General features: G+C 42.3%; 1 protein-coding gene across 2 annotated transcripts in view; it reads right to left on the reverse strand.

Moving 5' to 3' along the window:
- Positions 1–12,603: 12,603 nt before the first annotated feature.
- Positions 12,604–17,554, reverse strand: part of LMBRD2 (LMBR1 domain containing 2) — a 55,355-nt gene continuing 50,404 nt past the window's right edge. For both annotated transcript variants that reach the window (XM_075841966.1, XM_075841970.1), the window contains exon 18: positions 12,604–12,777. In XM_075841966.1, the coding sequence (XP_075698081.1) occupies positions 12,711–12,777 (67 nt within the window). In that variant the 3' untranslated portion in view covers positions 12,604–12,710. The remainder of the gene's footprint in view (positions 12,778–17,554) is intronic.

The following is a 17,554-nucleotide window of genomic DNA, read 5'->3' on the forward strand; positions in this document are numbered from 1 at the left end:
TTTATAATATTTCCCATTGCTGGTCACTAGATGGAGCTATTCCCAAAATTGCAGCATTGCATGTGGTAAAGCAACCACATTGCTTTTTGCTGCAAAATTGGGAAAAAAAGCACTCGCTCTAGTGAGCTCTGAGAATCCCCCCCTCCTTTATCCTGGCTAGTGCCGGGATAAACGAGGGGATTGAACGGTCTAACCTCCTACACTGTCGCCATTTTTTGAGCTAACACACACAGTGTAGTAGGTTTACATACAGTAGTAAACACACACAAACACGAACATACATAGAAATCTCTTACCTGCTCCTGCCGCCGCGGCTCCCTCCGGCCCGTCCGCTCCGTCTGCTGCCGCTGGTCCAAGTGCACAAGTCCGGAAGCCGCGACCGGAAGTAGTAATCTTACTGTCCGGCCGCGACTTCCGGTCCACAGGAAAATGGCGCCGGACGGCGCGCATTTCAAATTGGACTGTGTGGGAGCGGCGCATGCGCAGTTCCCACACAGACGGCGTACACAGAAGTGGATGGGACGGGACCCATTCGCAGTCCCTATGGGACTGTGGCTGCCGTATTCCATGTCTGTATGTGTCGTTAATCGACACATACAGAAATGGAAAAAAAAATGGCAGCCCCCATAGGGAAGAAAAAGTGAAAAAATAGAAAAAAGTAACACACAAACACACAAATAAATAAAAACGTTTTTAATAAAACACTAACATTAAACTGACATGAAAATTTTTTTTGTGGTGACACTGTTCCTTTAAGTTCTCCCTTTCAAATGGCATTGAATTTCATAGTTTGAAGCACATTCAGCACCACACACTATGGACAGCGCCAATAGGAATGCGAAGCATTTCTACAACACTCGGTATGCATTTCTGATTTACTATAATTAACGAGAATATTGCTTCGCTATAGCGGTATATCAATGGAGGGCACTCATTCCATAGGTTACACTCTGGAATTGTCTAGCACGAGATAATTTTCAGGACCAATAATATCTACGTAGTCCTTCTAACTCCTAACCCGCATTCATACTTAATCTCGGCTGTATTTATATATTTTATTACAGCTCCAAAAACGTCCAAAGAAGTGTCCTGCACTTCTTTTGACGAGGCTGTATTTTTACGCGTCGTCGTTTGACAGCTGTCAAACGACGACGCGTAAATAACAGGTCGTCTGCACAGTACGTCGGCAAACCCATTCAAATGAATGGGCAGATGTTTGCCGACGTATTTGAGACGTATTTCCAGACGTAAAACGAGGCAAAATACGCCTCGTATACGTCTGAAATTTGGCCATGTGAACATACCCTTAAGGACACTTTGGTTTAAATTAGTATTTCTTCGGGCTCTCTACCAAAGTCAACGAGGAGGTCAGCTCTGATCATCCTGTCAAAGGGTAAAGATCCGTCACGTATTGAGAACTGGCATCCCATAGTGCTGCTAAATACGGACAGAAAGATTCTGGCAAAAGTGCTTTTCAATAGGTAGGCACAAGTGAAATTTTCCCCCCAGCTTCTTTCACCGGCTCAGCACTGCCCTGTTCCAGGCCGCAGTACCTTTGGTGCTGTGCTTGGTGTCCGCGAGGCTGTAGAGCAGAGCAGGGTGGGTCCCTGGATCAGGAAAAAGTGTTTGATCGGATTGATCACGAGTATCTCTGGCCCACTCTTTTGAGATCTGGTCTGCCAGGGGGGGTTTGCAGATTGGCTGAAGACATTATACACAGGGGCCGAGTGTTACCCACTGGTGAACGGTTGGATTGGTCGCTCTTTTTGAGGTAGGTTCAGGTGTTGGTCATGGCTGTCCTTTAAGCCCTCATCTATGTTATTGCGATCGATCCCTTCCTTAGGAGGGTAGATCGTGGGCCATTGGTGGGGGTTGGAATGGACCCGAGGTGGATCGCTACTCTGAGGCACCCGGGTACAAGATCAACCGGGAAAAGTGTGGAAGTCTCTGGTTGGGAGAAGACCTAGATTTTGGTCTCCCAGACAACCTCCCTGTGTCACAAGATTCTGCAAAGATCCTGGGCATTGAATTCAGCCAGGGGGATTACCCCACGAAAAACTGGGAGAGCAGGCTGAAGATTGCCGCTCATAAAGGTAAACCAGTGAAAGGGCTGATCTTTGACCCTCAGAGAAAGGCTCAATCTGATCAAAAAATTCCTGCTTCCGCTGTTAATATATTTGGGCAGTGTTTGCATTTTACCAGAACCACTCTGGACTCGGATCTATGGGCTGTTTTTCCAAAATGTTATGGGGAAACAAACTGAACCTAATTAAGGGAGAGGTGACATACTGCACGAGGAGACTTGGTGGGTTGTGTATGGTCAACCCTGTGGTGTTCCTAGTGAACACTTCTTTAAAAATCAATTTGTCAAGCCTCTGGAAAGAGAGGGCTCCTACGTCGGTAAGTCCTGTCGACCCATTTTCGTAAACCACTGACCCTCAGGGACTGCCCAGGTCGGGATCTGTAGGTAGGGTTGAGTCTTTTAAATGCAGTTCGGATCCCTTTCGAAGTTTTGGGACTTGACCTGCGCTGCTTTCATGGTAAGCTATATGTAAGGGATAATTTGAAGTACAGGAACTCTGAGGTAAAGGGTTGTCCCCGGGAAGAGTGTGGCGACACGCTGGATGGCATGGAGCACTTGGTGCTTCAATGTCTATTTAATATAGAGGTTTACAATTGGGTGGGGGCTTCCATTGGTTGGCCTCAGTTGCCGAGCCTCTTCTATGCGGAGTGGGCCTATGGGGCATTCAGAGGCCTGGGTGATCGGGACCGGAACAATTTATCCTTAGTTAGTGCTGTGGTTATGTTCTACAATTGGAATGCACAGTTTATTTTCGATGCGTCAGAAAGTCCTCCCAGTAGAAGAGGTAAGTAGGAACATCCTTGGTGACCTTGTGAAGGTACGCTCTTTGGAATGTAAAAAGCTGGGTGCATCCAAGGCATCCTTTCTTTGGAGGGGTGTCTCTTTTAGGGCGCTGTAGCCTCCAACATCCTGGCGGTGGGCTGAAACATCGGTCACCCTTATTTTTTGTTTTAAAATATAGATTGTTTAGAATGAAAGGCTTACATGACACTGAACCAGGGTCTCTGGGTTTTGTATATTGTTTTGGATGCAGTAATATAGGGTGTAAAGGATCTGGCAGACACAGCTTCTGTGTCGACGCCCATAGGTAATCAGTCTGCACCTGCTTCTATGTCTGTGAGACTGACTCCATCTTCCACCACCCAGGATGGCAGGCTTAGGAGTGGGAGAGCCTATAACAGCCTGGCCAGACGGAGCTAGCTCCCGCCCTCTGTCTATTTATACCTGCCTTTCCTGTTCCTCCTTTGCTTGTGATTCTTCTCTGTTGGTTTCCTGGCCCTGCTGCAGCTTCTTGAACTACTGATCCTCTGCTTGTGATTAACCTTGGCTTTTCTGACCACTCTTCTGCTCTGCGTTTTTGTACCTCGCTCATCTCCTGGTTTGACTCGGCTCGTTCACCTCGCTTGTTGCTCACGGTGTTCCCGTGGGCAACTTCCCCATTTCCCTGGCTTCTTTGTACCCTTGTCTGTTTGTCTGTCGTGCACCTATTGAGTGTAGGGACCGTCGCCCAGTTGTACCCCGTTGCCTAGGGCGGGTCGTTGCAAGTAGGCAGGGACTGAGTGGCGGGTAGATTAGGGCTCACTTGTCTGTTTCCCTTCCCCGACATTACATAGGGTTTATATTGTTTGTCTTGTATTGCAAATTGAGTGTGATTAGATGTTGTATTTGTATATATTGTATATTTATATTATAAGGGATGTGGAAAGGGAAGGAAGAAAGAAGAAAAGAGGGAAAATGAGATAAAAATGTTTTTGTTTGTTATGAAAACTATGCTTGATTTAATTACTATATTATGTTAAGTAAATATGTGGATTTGATTTGTTTTGTGTTCTGTTTTTGATTATTTGTTTTGATCAATTTTCACTTTTTAACCCCTTAAAGCATTAGCACGTAACTGTACGTGATAAGGGGAAGTATGGAACGAGCTTACGGGCTGAGCTCGCTCCATACACAGCCGACACCTCACTGCACCGGGCGTAATCAAAGTTCACTTTGATTCCGCCCGTTTAACACCTTAAATGCCACGGTCAATCGCAACCGCAGCATTAAAAGTGTTATAATCAGGGGGGCGCCCCCTCAAACAAGCCATCGCTCCTCGACAGTTAGTTTTTTTTATGTTCCGATAAAAAAAAGTATTAAAAGTTAAAAAAAAAAAAAAAAAACCTGATTTAGGAAACAATTTGAAATGTTAAAAAAAATAAAATTTTTTTTAAAAAGTTAACATAACTGGTATTGCCACGTCCGTAAAAGTCCGAACCATCACAATATAGCTTTGCTTAACCCGCTCGGTGAACGGCGTAAAAAATAAATATATATAAAACACGCAAATTGCTGTTTTTTGGTCACAGCGCTCCAAAAAAATGAAATACAAAGTGAACAAAAAGTCGAATATACCCCAAAATGGTATCGGTGAGAACTACAGCTCGTCCCGCAAAATGTAAGCCCTCACATCGCTAAATTGATGGAAAAATGAAAAAAGTTATGGCTCTCAGATCATGGCGACACAAAAGATTTTAATTTTGCAAATAGTTTTATTTTTTTAAAAGTGGTAAAAGAGAAAACAAAACAAATTTGGTATCGCCGTAATCATATCAACCTGAAGAAGAGGTGAATGTCGTTTTTATCGCCTGATGGACACTGTAAAAACAAAACCCACAAAAAAAATGGCGTAATCGCTGTTTTTTTGCCCTTTTCAGCCCACAAATATTTTTCTTTTCAGCTTCCCATACATTATGCGGTACAATAAACGGTGCCATGAAAAACTACAACTTGTCCCGCCAAAAACAATCCTTCGTATGGCTATAGAGACGGGGAAAAAAAAATTATAGCTTTTGGAAGGTGGGGAGGAAAAAAACTGTGAAAATCCCAAAAATGGCTGAGGGAAGGGGTTAAGCAGTTTTAGAGGCAAATGGGCCATGATTAGTGGGAGTTATTGTATTGTTTGGTAGTATTATTTGGTAGTGTGGCTAGATTAGTATTGGTACGGGAGTGTGGCTGGACCAGTCTTATAACATATATTATGTCTTATTTGTATTGTTATGTTGAGGTTTATTTGGAGTATATGATCGCATTATGTTTATCGAGGGGGAAAGGGGTGAAAGGATAAAAAGGAGAAAAAAAGAAAAAAAAGGAAATGTTTATGAAAACTATGATTGATTTTGATTACTATATTAGTTTTGTTTTGATCAATTTTTACTTAATGTTTTATAATTTTGATATAAAAGAAGAGCTCTAGCAGATAATAATAATAGCACTTACAGGTGACCGGAGCAGATCTAGCAGATAATATCACTTACATGTATATGGGAAAGATCTAGCAGATCAGAAATTTCATGAACTGACTGGTGGTAAAGGTGGCATCCTACGACAGTGCCACGTGTAAAGTCACTAATCTCTGCAGTACGATCCATACTACTAGCAATGTCTGTTAATGGAGATTACATGACTGTGTGCTTGATTTTATGCACCTGTTTGCAATTGGTGTGGCTGAAACACCTGAACTCGATAATTGGAGGGGTGTCCAAAGTCTTTTGGCCATATTGTATGTCTGCCTTTGTTCGGCATCTTTCATGATCATTTGGGGCAGGAAAAGATATTAACAGAAAATGATCTAAATAAACCTTTTTCATCACGAGTGGACCAAGACTATAGGACCTGAAGGAAAGGTTTATTTTTGTGTATCTTCTGACAGGTCAGATGTCATTGGGGGGGCATATTATCAGGGACCGCACCACCGCTTGTTTGACCGCTATTTGAATGGGACTGTAATGCAGATGCTCGGTAGAGTCCCAAAGATGGACCCTGTCTAATCCCACAACTGTTGTGGGGGGTAGGAAATGCAGCAAAAATCGCTACAGCTGCTTACTATTCATTACCCAGCATGCAATGTGGTCAAGAACCAGAACCTCTTTTGAGATGGTCTTTCTAATCTGAATAAAAGAGGGGAGCCTAAGTGTGTACACCCCCATCCCATTACCAACAGCTTTGCCCTAATGCCTCCACCTTTTAATAAGTTAAACTCCTGGATGTCTTATGTAACTATGTAAAGAAACGGATCCAAAAAGTGATGAGTGTTAAAGTTTTCTATATACAGGATTTTATTCCATGCAAACAGATAACGTGACAGCTCGTTGCATGACAAATTAAAAAACTAAAATTGCCAAAAAGAAATGATAAAAAATACTCCACGGAATAACTTAACAGAATTAAAGATTATTTAATAAATACAGTCCTAAAAATCCTTCACACCGGCTTGAACGTTAAGGCAAAGAGAAGAGTCCAAGTCACGATTCAGAAGACCGGTCTTGTCCCCCATCACCCATAATGGTATCACCCGCTAATTACAGCTCTCAATATTAAGATAAACTATTTAAATCCAGACTGATAATTACATCCTAAATATGTACATCCTGGACAAAAGGTGAAAACATAAATAATACAATTGTTCTGTCGGTTTGTTTTTTAGAGGGTTATCGCAGTTTTATAAAGTGATGCCATATTGTGATGATCTGCCATTAATTTCTGACTAGTGGGGGTCCGACTTCCGGGACCTACACTGATCCGGAGAATAAAAGGGCCACAATGCTAGTTCAGTGCTGTGGCCCCTTTAAAAGTTATTTCCTTCACAGCGATGCTCCCGGCCATTGGCTGTGCAGGGAACTTCAACCTGACCCCATTCACTTGAATAGAGCTGTGCGGCAGTTCTCCAGCAGTCGGGCCCCCAAAGATCAGAAAGTGATGTCATACCTGAAGTCGTACCATATGCCATCACTTTATAAAGATAGGAATACCCCTTTAAGGTTCACATAAGGGCTGCTAGTCTTGAGTATAGTCGGCTATAGTAACGATAGTTAGAAACAAAAACAACGCATATAAGTACATCCCCAATGATAATTTGACTTTGCGGTAAAATTTCAATGTTTTCTCATAGGAAAACATTTAAGTCAGAGTGGTCACGTGATTTTACGGACGTTCCTAATTTCTTTGGTTGCCAATAATACCCTCTATCTAAGGAGATAATAAAGCAAAGAAATGCCCTGCAGCCTATCAGTAGACACGGGTTGATTTACAACAGCCACAGAATACAGACTGTATAACATGGTGACCTGTATTCTGCACAAAAGCATGGACCCAAGGCCGACCTGTATGTGAAAGAGAGACTTTTTACACTAAGTATTTTATTCATATGATCAGCCTTCCATGCTCCAGATCTTGAGAACAGTAAATTGTCTGTTCTTCCACAAACATAATTGTAAAAATCTCAGCTAGCACTTGTCACCACTAGGGGGCCGTTCAGTATACAACTGCATACAACTCCTATAGATTTGATTAGGAGCCACATACAGATTGCCCTCTAATGGTGGTATCAGGCGGACATTTTTACAAGTTTTGGAGTGCAGAGGTAGAGGAACGATGCTCTGTAGTAAAGAAATGGAGCATGGTAGAGAAAAATGTGTAACAGGACGTATATTTTATGCAATTTTTCCGAATGATGTCCACTGCGATTTCACTAATAATCACTCAAGAGTCATCATGAATTCCACAATGATTAATTTACTAGTGGCTGGTGCAAGCAAGTAATATACAGGTTGTACTCCATTTGTAGCGGTTATAGTAGTATTAGTAAGAAGAGGAGTGGTAGGAGTAGTAGCAGCAGCAGTAGTAGTTAGAGGAGTAGTAGTATTAGGAGGCGGAGTAGTAGTAGTATTAGGAGGCGGAGTAGTAGTAGTATTAGGAGGCGGAGTAGTAGTAGTATTAGGAGGCGGAGTAGTAGTAGTATTAGGAGGCGGAGTAGTAGTAGTAAGAGGAGGCTGAGTAGTAGTAGTATTAGGAGGCTGAGTAGTAGTATTAGGAGGCTGAGTAGTAGTATTAGGAGGCTGAGTAGTAGTAGTAGTAGTAGTAGTAGTAGTAGTAGTAGTAGTAAGAGGTGGAGGAGTAGTGGTAGTAGTAGAAGTAGTAGAAGGAGGCGGAGTAGTAGTAGTACGAGGAGTAGGAGTAGTAGTAGGAGTAGTAGAAGTGGTAGTAAGGAGTTCCTGCAGCTGACATGAATAGCTCCACTGTACAATAATGAAATTTCCATCTTCCAGTTCACAAGAACATAAAAATAAAATGTCTTGATGACAACAGATATTTTAAAAGGAGATGTAAAAACAAAAATAAAAAAGCATTTGCGCAAAAATTCCTTGCAGAGCCTCCGGGTGCATGTGGGCTGTCATGCGGGCGTTTCCTAAACATGTGCGAGTATGCGCGCTATTATGAATCTCATTGTGACTGCCTTGGACTTCCCACTGCACTAAGTTTCCACTACTGGTATTTACAGAACAGAACTATAAGGGTATGTTCACACGAGGTGTTTCAGCAGTTTTTCGGGCCGTATACGTCCCGAAAAATGGCTGAAAAAAAAAAAAATCGGAAGCAGAACGCCTCCAAACACCTGCCCATTGATTTCAATGGGAAAAACAGCGTTCTGTTCCGCGTAAAAAAACGGCTGCGCAAAAAAGTACATGTCACTTCTTGAGCAGTTTTTCATAGACTATAGAAAAACAGCTCCAAAAACGGCCGTTAAAAACGCGACTTGGATTTTCCTTTGAAAACAGCTCCGTATTTTCAGATGTTTTTGAGTTTGTGTGTGCACATACCCATAAAGTGCGGGAAGTCCCTGGGAATCAGGTTCTAAAAAACAAATGTTGGATATTTTAACAAGTCCATGTGCAATGACATTTGCAAAAATGTAGAAAAAAAATTAATTAGAAATATTAAATAAGATAAAGCTTTTTAGTGCATGTTCATTCTATGGGGATTGGGGGGATAAGTGGTTACCAGACATCTGATGCCGCTGGTCTCTGCGGACAATAGAAAGCAAAGTCCAACCTATTTCCCCATGACATGAGAAGTCAGATGAGGAGACATTAGTTGGTCGTGGACAATAAAATCTGTTAGATCTAATAACTTTATAATATGCAGACATGAAGCGGTGGGGTCGTTGTTACCTGCTTTTCAGCTCCGCACCATCAGTGGCTCCAGAGTAGCTGCACTGTCTAATGGGAGTTAAAATAACTCACCTCATATCTCATCAGAGACTCAGACGGCTGTTTTGTCCTACCTCCATACTTTACACTGCAGCTCTGCTTTTTTTTATATTGGCTGCTGTGTAGAAGCACAAGCTCACCATGGAAATCAGTGATACAGTAAGAGCTAAATGTCATTACAGGAAGGACTGAATCATTATAAACTAGAAAGCAACTAAACCACCAATGAGATAAAGACTCCAGAAAGCCGATATACAAAAAGTTCTTCCATATCAATAGTGCAAACGCTCCAAAAACGGAATGACTAATAGCACACTGAGCGTAAACCAAAGAAATAACCGTCATTCAACAAAATATATGATCCCCACCCCAATACTCTGCATAGTGATGTATTGTAGAAGACACAGTACATTATATATATATATATATATATAAATAATATTTTCTTCACACACCGCTACAGACCACTGCTCTGACTCTAGCATGGAACACAGCTCCCCCTAGTGGTGACTACAGCCAATTTTATCATCCAACTATGGCTACAGACTCGGTCTAATCTATGTCTCAAAAGAATATTCCAGTTTCAACAAATAAAACGTATTCTTTGCATAATGAAAAGTTAAACAATTTTTCCAATATACTTCCTGTGTCAATTCCTTGCAGTTTTCAAGATCTCTGCTTGCGGTCATTCAATAGAAACAGTCGTTATTTACTTCCAGTGGATAAAACTCTGTCCATGGTCATGTGATGGACACACAGGTGCACGTCTCGTTTCAAGACACAGCTCTGATAAGGTAACGAGCCGTGCACCTGTGTGCCCATCACATGATCAGGACATTTTTATTTTTTTTGTCCCCCTAAAATTCTGCCCACCTATGTGGCATATATATATGCCAGATGGAATCTATCCAAATGGCCTTTCAATTTACACCAATACCAGAAGAAAAAAAAAAAAATCACAGTAGGTTTAATGCAAAAGACAAGGACCCACCGGAAGAGCCCATAGCTAGAACATTAATGGCGCTGCCCATTCAGGACAAACACTGTCCACACGCCCTATTAGGCCGTATCATGGGGGTAGAGGGGCCCGAAAACTACTACATACTAATAGGGGGGGGGGGGGGAGTAAGCTGCCCCATACAACAGAACGAACAGTTCCAGCGAATCTCCACCTTTTATCATCATGTCGTTTTTAAGTCCAAAATTCTGCGCTGATCAATTTTAAAATATTTCTTCCTAGAAGTCAGAGATCTATTTTTATGATACTAAGCTCCAAATCTTATGCACGAGAGGTAAATGCTATAATTCAGACTGCCTGCAGTCACCACTAGGGGGAGCTTAACGGGAACGTGTCACCAGCATTTCACCTATTGAACTCTCCTCACCCCTCACAGGCTGCGGCTGTCAAAAGTTCATTGGCGTTATCCCCTCTTCTCTACTCCTCCTCCGACCGTAAGTATCGGTCTGCAAAAATTTTGCGCCTATTATGGTAATAATCCAGCAATCTCATTTGTTCCTCTTCTTATGCCCACCCACCACTCTGATTAGTCTGGCCCTCAAATCTAGTTACTGCACATGCGCCGCTATGGTGTCCCGTTGTGCACACGCACCAGGACAGGACATCGATCCGCAAGCGCAGGATTTCGTGTGTGCTGTGGGGAGGCCGAGGAACTGTCAATCAAAAGTAAGGAGGCGGGGTTAACTCGGAAAGGCTTGTGGAATGAAGATATGACTCTTTTCTGCTCATTAGCATACGGCACAAGAATACTAAAAAAACTGAATACTAAAAGGTACAGAGCTACTTAGAAGATAATTGTAGGTTACATAATGATTTTTCACCCACTATACCCCTGGTATTGCCGGTTTAATAGGTGAAATGCTGGTAACGGGTTCCCTTTAAGAGCTTACTGCATACTGGTTTATTATGGAGCTCGCTGTATAACCGTATACAGTAAGCTCCCTCTAGTGGTGGCTGCAGGAAGATAGAATTTTTATCTTGTAAATCTGGGGATTTGGAGCTCTGCATCAGAAAGACAGGGGTATGACTACTATAAAGATATTACAAAAATGTATTAGCACTAAAATTTGAATGTATTAAAAAAAAAAAAAAATACATGTTCAAGGGTGAATATTACATTAATGGTCAAAATATCGCCGTAGTTAATTCTGACAGCTCTTAAACTCCCACATTAACATGCAGACTTGGTGTCGTCCTCATGAAGTGTAGTCCATCTGTACAGGGTCATAAATGGTGGCCAGACACCACTGGCGCCACTTATCTACAAAGGGAACAATTGATCCGAAAAGGCAAAAATCCAACCTGCCATAGACAGAGGACTATTATAGATTGTCAAACAGAAGCCTAATGTCTATGGGAAGATGAAAGCCGCATATGGTCATAAAATACAACAACTGGAATGTCATATCCCCCATTAACAAGTAAGCAGAGGGAAAGGACAATGGGATACAATAGATGAGCAGCTGCCAGAGATCTCCGATGCCCCTTAGACCACCAAATCTGTGTATACGGAGACGGGAGATAGAATACCTCCATAATAAGTCATGTGATGGAATATGCCACATTTGTTTTGGGGGTACACTATGGGCCCTATAGATTTCTATGGGGCCGTTTTAAGTATCTGTACAACATGGGTCTGTAATACAGCGGAGGGGTTTAATGAGTGACTCACATCAGGTCCTACATGGCTTATCTTACACAGCATTAGTATCTTGGACTGGGCCCTTCCCGTCCAATGACATTATGATTAGCTGAAATACTCTATTGTCTATACCTGTCCCTTTAAAAAATTCAGACCATGGCCATCCAAAATACTGAAGGAAAGTTGCATGTAAAGAAACCATAGGGTCCTGCGTACTTCAATGATTGACGTATTTACTATATTCAATTGTGTCCATCGGATATGGTTGCGTCGGGACGCTATACCTCATGGAGATACGGAATGGAGTAAGGCCAAGTACGTTAGAGAATTCTTCTGCCACGTATAGGGTATACTGCAAAATGCAGAATAATCAGCGCAGATTTTTTTCAGTTGTATTGTACTATATACATTGCTGCAGATTTCGGATGGAAAATTTGCAATAAATCCTCGGAAGACGATATATACGGAGTAGTGCGCCATTTTTTCTATGCGATGAAGCCAGGAATGGGCGGTGTTTTTACGGTACCAGGACTTCTAGCAGCGAGAACAGCAGAGAAAACCGTAATAAAGCAGCAGCGCTTGCACTGATGATATATAAGCGACATCCACTATACAGCAGCGGGGAACGTGATCAGGATTCTGTTTCACTTTTATACAGTAAGTTTCTCGTCTCCTCTTTCGGTCGGTTGCAGAGTGTAAATATGTGCATGCGGTTAATGGACACGCCACGGTCTATTGTGGTAAGTGAATACATGTGAGCACGCTCCTGCACTACGCTTACGCGTCCTGTACCGGTGTCACCTGTAAATATATACCCTGCCAGACGCGCCCCCCCCCCCCCCCCCCCCAGTATTTGATGTCACGTTGGGTGCATGAGACAGGACGTTAACATGAGATCTTTAGTGTTGAGACATTCGTTCTCCAGGTCCAGTGCAGACATTATACATCATCAAATATTCTGCTGTTAGACTGAGACATGGATAAATACCGTCCAGTTGGCGGATATCTAAATGCCGGAGAAAAAGGGGAAGAAAAAAAAATGCATGAAAAAAACCAAGTATACAAACAGCAACACAATGTGGCGGGAGGAGACGTTCCACCCTACAGTCAATACAGCGGTAACGCTTAAAGGGGTTGACCGCTTGTTACAAGGGCCTTTTTGAGCAAAGAGACCAAGCTGATCACATGGGCCTTCTAGCAAACAGGGTCAATCTGCAAAGGAAGCCGGCAGCAAGAGTTCAATTTTCCTGCAGCACCTCCACAGGGAAAATGAGGAATTACACGTTTCTCATTGACATCAATGGGTCGGCTGTGTACTGCATGGTCACATCTGGTCTTCCAAAGACTGAGACTAATTGATGTAGGGTCCTAAACTAGCTAGACCCCCCCTATAAACTCAGAATAACCTAATGGGGTATTACTGCTCTAAATCAGACAAGCTCTTGAATGCATTTGATCAACTTTGAGGAGTGAAAGATATACTAGAGAACTGTAAATACTTCTATGTTTGGGGCTGATCTGATAAAAGGGAAAGGGCATAACATCAGGGAGGAGTCAAATTCTATGCAGCTTCTCCACCGCCGCCACAGCAGCAGACACGTTTCAAAAAACGATCCAATACCGAACCACAGATAAAATATACCATCTTCTCTGCCTGCGGCACCATAAACAGAATACAGGCTGCCATAAACAGCTGCAAGTTTCTTCCTGTAGCTTCAAATAACATGGAAGACCCAGGACTGCTCTGCTTATGATGGGATTACATCAGCTCATAGCGAAATTAATTCCAACAACAGAAATACATAAGACATCCACATTATATGAAGATCACTAATATAGAAGCTTCGCTTCATCTATTTTAACCCCTTCAGGACTGAGCCTGTTTTGGCCTTGTGGACGCAGCTGATTTTTGGAAATCTGACATGTGTCACTTTATGTGGTAATAACTTGGAAATGCTTTTAGCTATCCAAGCGATTGTAAGATTGTTTTCTTGTGATATATTGTACTTTATGATAGTGGAAAAATGTGATCAATAAATTCAGTATTTGTTTAAAAACACCAAACTTTAGAGAAAATTTGCAAAAATTAGCATTTTTCAAAATTTAAAATGTATCGGTTTGTAAAACAGATAGTAATACCACACAAAATAGTCACTAGTTAACATTTCCCATATGTCTACTTTAGTTTGGCATTGGTTTTTGAACATCCTTTTATTTTTTGGGGACGTTACATGGCTTAGAACTTTAGCGGCAATTTCTCACATTTTCAGGAAAATTTCCAAAACCTATTTTTATAGGTACCAGTTCAGTTCTGAAGTGGCTTTGAGGGCCTTATATATTGGAAACCCCCCCACAAAAAAAAGTCACCCAAATTTAAAAACTGCACCCTCAAAGTTTTTAAAACAGCATTCAAAGTTTCTTAACCCTTTAGGTGTTTCACAGGAATTTACAAATTTCTTCTTTTTTTTTTTTTAACAGAAAATCCATTTTAATCCATTTTTTTCTGTAACACAAAAGGTTTTACCAGAGAAATGCAACTCCATGTTTATTACCCAGATTCTGCAGTTTTTAGGAATATCCCACATGTGGCCCTACTGGACTGAACATAGGCCTCAGAAGCAAAAGGTGCACCTAGAGGATTTTGGGGCCTCCTTTTTATTAGAATATATTTTAGGCACCGTGTCAGGTTTGAAGAGGTCTTGTGGGGCCAAAATAGTGGAAACCCCCCAAAAAGACACTATTTGGCAAACTACACCCCCAAGGAATTTATCAAGGGGTATAGTGCATTTTAACCCCACAGGTTTTTTTGCTGAATTTAATGGAATTAGGCCGTGAAAACTTGTATTGTTTTTTTTTACGGCGTTCACCGTGCGCTATAAATGACATATTTAATTTATTCTGCGGGTCGATGCGATTACGGCGATACCATATGTATATAGGGTTTTTATGTTTTACGTTGTTTGCACGATAAAATCACGGTTTTAAAAAAATGATTTCGTTTTTGTGTTGCCATATTCTAAGAGCCACAACTTTTTTATTTTTCCACCAAGAAAGCCGTGTGAGGGCTTGTTTTTTGCGGAACAAACTGTAGTTTTCATTGGTACCATTTTTTAGTACATGCGACTTTTTGATCCCTATTTATTCTATATTGTGAGAGCTGAAGTGACAAAAAATAGAGATTCTGGTATAGTTTTTTATTATTTTTTTATGGCGGTCACCGTGTGGGATAAATGACATTATATTCTTATAGTTCAGGCTGTTACGGACGCGGCGATAATTATGCAGTTTATTATTTTTTTTCCTAATAATAAAGGACTCTATATGGGAAAGAGGGAGATTTTTAATTTTATTATTTTGAAATGTTACTTTTGTCAATTTTTTTTGTAACTTTTTTTTTCTTTAGTCCCACTAGGGACTTAAAGATCAAATTGTTGTATCGTTGTTATAATACCCTGCAATAATTCTGTATTTCAGGGTATTATACCTGTCAGTTACGTACTGACAGGGGGCATATTAGCCTTCCATTGATGGCAGACCGGAGGCCTTTGTTAGGCTTCCGGTTGCCATAGCAACAATCAGCCCCCGCAATCGCGTTGCGGTGTGCCGATGTTGTTATAACAACTTAAATGCAGCGGTAGCTATTGACCGCCACATTTGAGGGGTTAATCGGCAGGGATCACGGCTGTGATCCGACCCGATATTTTCCCCCAGTACGAAGGCTGCTAGTAGCGGCCTGTACTGGGAGATGCCGGCTGCGGGGAGCGCCTGTGCGCTCTGTTAGGAGCACACGTAGATTAACGAGCTGCAGGCACAAGGACAAGCGCTGCAGCCCGCTAATCTACGTGGGGTGGTCGGGAAGGGTTTACTTAGAGAGAAAAAAATAACGCAGCAGAAGGAAAGCAAGACAGCAGGCACTTTAGTAAGTAAGGTGTTTTGTATGCAATATATATATATTATACAGTATATTGTTTTTTTTTCTTAAGGCATCTGTTAGTCCTGAGCTAAAAGGTTCAGACCTGGTTTCAGATTTTATTTAATATATAACCGAGAACATCAGAGGCATCGTGTGGATGGAACCATTAAAGGGGTTTTCCATCTGGGACATAAATCCCTGATAAATGTAGGTCCCAACTCTGGGACACGCACTTATCTCTAGAGCAGTGACCCCCTGACCCCCAAAGTATCTTGCTCAGCTCCCACTGCTTCCAGGCCACTGTCGGACGAGACGGTCAGGAGTTAGAGAAAAGGCGTAGCTCAGCGAGCTACGATGTTTGCAGGATTTAGGAGCTATAGAAACAGCTCGCCATGTTATGCTTTTTCCGTAACTCCCATTCACTTCTATGAGAATCACGGAAACGGGGTAGATCAGCGAGCTTGACTGCATCCATAACTCCCGACCACCTTGTCAGACAATGACCCGGGGAGCAGCAGATGAGCAAGGTAGGACGGGGGTCAGAGGGCCCGGATCTAGATATAGGTGTAGTTCTCAGAGGTGGGACCCGCCTCTACTGGACATTAATGGCATATCCTGTGGATTTTATTAAAGGTGTATTCTGGTTTTAGTCAATAAAACGTTATTCTTCGTATAATGAAAAGTTGAACAATATTCCAATATACTTTCTGTATCAATTTTTCACTGGTTTCAAGATCTCTGCTTGATGCTATTACATAATTATTTACTCCAAGGAGATAAAAGTTATTAGTTATAACCGCTATTAGAGATATGCACCTGTGTGTCCACCACACGACCTGGACAGATTTTATCCACTTAGGCCTCATGCACACGACCGTAAAAACTCCCGTTATTACGGGTCGTAATCACGACCCGTAATAACGGGCTCATAGACTTCTATTGGCGACGGGTGCCTTCCCGTTTTCTCACGGGAAGGTGCCCGTTCCGTTAAAAAAGATAGAACATGTCCTATTTCTGGCCGTAATAACGGCACGGACAGTCCATAGAAGTCTATGGAGCTCTCGTAATAACGGGTGGCTACATGTGTGCACCCGTCATTACGGCAGCGTTGCTAAGCGACGTCAGTAAATAGTCACTGTCCAGGGAGCTGAAAGAGTTAACTGATCGGCAGTAACTCTTTCAGCACCCTGGACAGTGACTACCGATCAGTATAAACCTGTAAAAAATAAAAATAAAAGACGTTCATACTTACCGACAACTTCCTGCTTCCTCCAGTCCGGTCTCCCGCCCGTTGCCTTGGTGACGCGTCTCTCTCGACATCCGGCCCGACGTCCTGGATGACGTTTCAGGCCATGTGACCGCTGCAGCCAATCACAGGTCAATCACAGGCTGCAGCGGTCACATGGACTGCCGCGTCATCCAGGGATGTCGGGCTGGATGTGAAGAGAGGGACGCGTCACCAAGACAACGGCCGGTAAGGATGAATTTCTTTAACTTTTATTACAGAAAAGGCTGTCCCTTCTCTCTATCCTGCACTGATAGAGAGAAGGGGCTGCCGATTAGTGCAGCACTATTTTGCCGCCAAAAACGTGCTCGTAAATACGGGTGGAATACGTGTGACACCGGACCCATATTTACGAGCACGGGTTCGTAAATACTGGTGCAAAACGGGTGGAATACGTGTGACACCGGACCCGTATTTACGCCAGTATTTACGGGTGGGAAAAAATACGGTCGTGTGCATGAGAAAGCGCCTATTAAATGACAGCAAGCAGAGATCTTGAAAACAAACAGTAATTACCGAACGTATATTGAAAAAAAATTATAACTTTTTATTACACATATTTGCCAAAACCCTATATTAGTTTCC

The sequence above is a fragment of the Rhinoderma darwinii genome, chromosome 1 (assembly GCF_050947455.1).
Source record: "Rhinoderma darwinii isolate aRhiDar2 chromosome 1, aRhiDar2.hap1, whole genome shotgun sequence".
NCBI lineage: Eukaryota > Metazoa > Chordata > Amphibia > Anura > Rhinodermatidae > Rhinoderma > Rhinoderma darwinii.